The 2,117-nt window shown below is 42.6% G+C and overlaps 1 protein-coding gene across 1 annotated transcript; it reads left to right on the forward strand.

The window, feature by feature from the left end:
* Window positions 1–298: 298 nt before the first annotated feature.
* LOC103117503 (olfactory receptor 52R1-like) lies at window positions 299–1,252 on the forward strand. Its single transcript, XM_007527562.2, has one exon. It carries the CDS (start codon window positions 308–310, stop codon window positions 1,250–1,252), a length of 945 nt encoding a protein of 314 aa, XP_007527624.2. The 5' UTR covers window positions 299–307.
* Window positions 1,253–2,117: the final 865 nt, after the last annotated feature.

Consider the following 2,117-nt stretch of genomic DNA (forward strand, 5'->3'; position numbering starts at 1 on the left):
CTGCATAAGGATCCTGGTTCGAGCCCCCGGCTCCCCACCTGCAGAGTAGTCACTTCACAGGCTGTGAAGCAGGACTACAGGTGTCAGTCTTTCTCTCCCCTTCTATCTACCCCTCCTCTCTCCATTTCTCTCTGTCCTATCCAACAACTACAATGTCAATGACAAAAATAAAAAAACAAGTGCAATAAAATGGAATAAATAAATAATAATAAAAATGATATAAATAATAATCATATTTTATTTGATTTGACTATCACCTCCAGAAAGTGGATTACCTCTTCAATGGAGACAAATTAAACACCCAGCAATGTTGGCTTTCAGGAATGGCTCCTCTCACCCCATGTACTTCATCCTGCTTGGAATCCCAGGACTTGAGAATTGCCAGTTCTGGATTGCTTTTCTCTTCTGTGCCATGTATATTGTGGCTGTCGTTGGCAACATCACTGTCATTCACATAATCCGGATTGACCACAGCCTGCATGAACCCATGTACCTCTTTCTGGCCATGCTGGCTGTCTCTGACCTGGTCCTCTCTTCTTCCACACAACCCAAAATGCTGGCCATATTCTGGTTCCATGCTCAGGAGATTGAATACCATGCCTGCCTCCTCCAGGTGTTCTTCATCCATGCCTTCTCTTCTGTGGAGTCTGGGGTGCTCATGGCTATGGCCTTGGACCGCTATGTGGCCATCTGCTTCCCACTGCACCACTCCAGCATCCTGACGCCATCTGTAGTGGGCAAGCTGGGGGCCACTGTGATGCTGCGAGGGCTGCTGTGGGTGAGCCCCTTCTGCTTCATGATCTCCAGAATGCCCTTCTGTTCCAACCACATCATCCCCCAGTCCTACTGTGAGCACATGGCTGTGCTGAAGCTGGTGTGTGCTGACACCAGAGTCAGCCGCATATATGGTCTATTTGTGGCCTTCTCGGTGGGGGGCTTTGACATCGTAGTCATCAGTGTATCTTATGTGATGATTCTGAGGACTGTGCTGGGGTTGCCCTCTGATGAAGCCAGGCTCAAGGCTTTTGGCACATGTGCATCCCACATCTGTGTCATCTTGGCTCTCTATATCCCAGCTCTGTTTACTTTCCTCACTCACCGCTTTGGGCATCAGGTGCCCAGGGTGGTCCATATCATGTTTGCCAATATCTATCTTCTGGTACCTCCCATGTTCAACCCCATCATCTATGGAGTGAAAACAAAACAGATAAGGGAAAGAGTTCTTCAGGGACTCTGTTGCAAAGCCCCCTGAGCTAGTGGATTGATTGTCACTGTCATTCTACTTACCTCAGGTATGTGAGGACATATATGAGAATTTCTAGCCCTCCACATCTCATCACAAAGACCTCCCAAGCAATAAACACAGTTCTCTGGAGATCTGGAGTCAGAAGACTCCATGAGGTAGAATTAATAGCAGACACTGATGTGGTCTCTGCTCACCATCACAGGAAAAAAGAGTATATTTCCTTTCAAATGAGAAATGAGGTGAAAAGGATGATGTCTTCTACTGACCACAAAGATGGAAATATGTTCATAGTGCCCATATTAGTGTAATGTGATATCTTTCCATTTCTTGGTATCAGTTTCTATCTCCTTGAGTAGCGACTCATAGTTTTCAGTATACAAGTCTTTCACTTCTTTGATCAACTTTATTCCTAGGTATTTGATTGATTTTGCTGAAACAGTAAATGGGAGTGATTTCTGGATGTCTTCTTCTTCAGATTTAGTGTTTGCATAAAGAAATACCACTGATTTTTGTACATTGATTTTGTAGCCTGATACCTTGCTATATTGCCTAACAACTTCATATGTTCATATGTTCATAGTGCCCAAATTAGTTCATAGTGCCCAAATTAGTTCATAGTGCCCATATTAGTTCATAGTGCCCATATTAGTGTAATGTATGTGCCTTTATAAAAGGTGTTTAAAAGTTTCTCTGATTTTTCTTTTATATTATTTAGTATTGATTATTTAAATCACTATTTATATAAAATTGTCTTCCTTTTTTATTTATAAAAAGGAAACATTGACAAATGACCCCATCCAAAAATCGTCAGAGGCTATCAACAGAACATTCATTACAGAAGAGATCCAAAAGGCTAACAAACACATGAAAA

This window comes from Erinaceus europaeus, chromosome 17 (assembly GCF_950295315.1).
Source record: "Erinaceus europaeus chromosome 17, mEriEur2.1, whole genome shotgun sequence".
Classification (NCBI taxonomy): Eukaryota; Metazoa; Chordata; class Mammalia; order Eulipotyphla; family Erinaceidae; genus Erinaceus; species Erinaceus europaeus.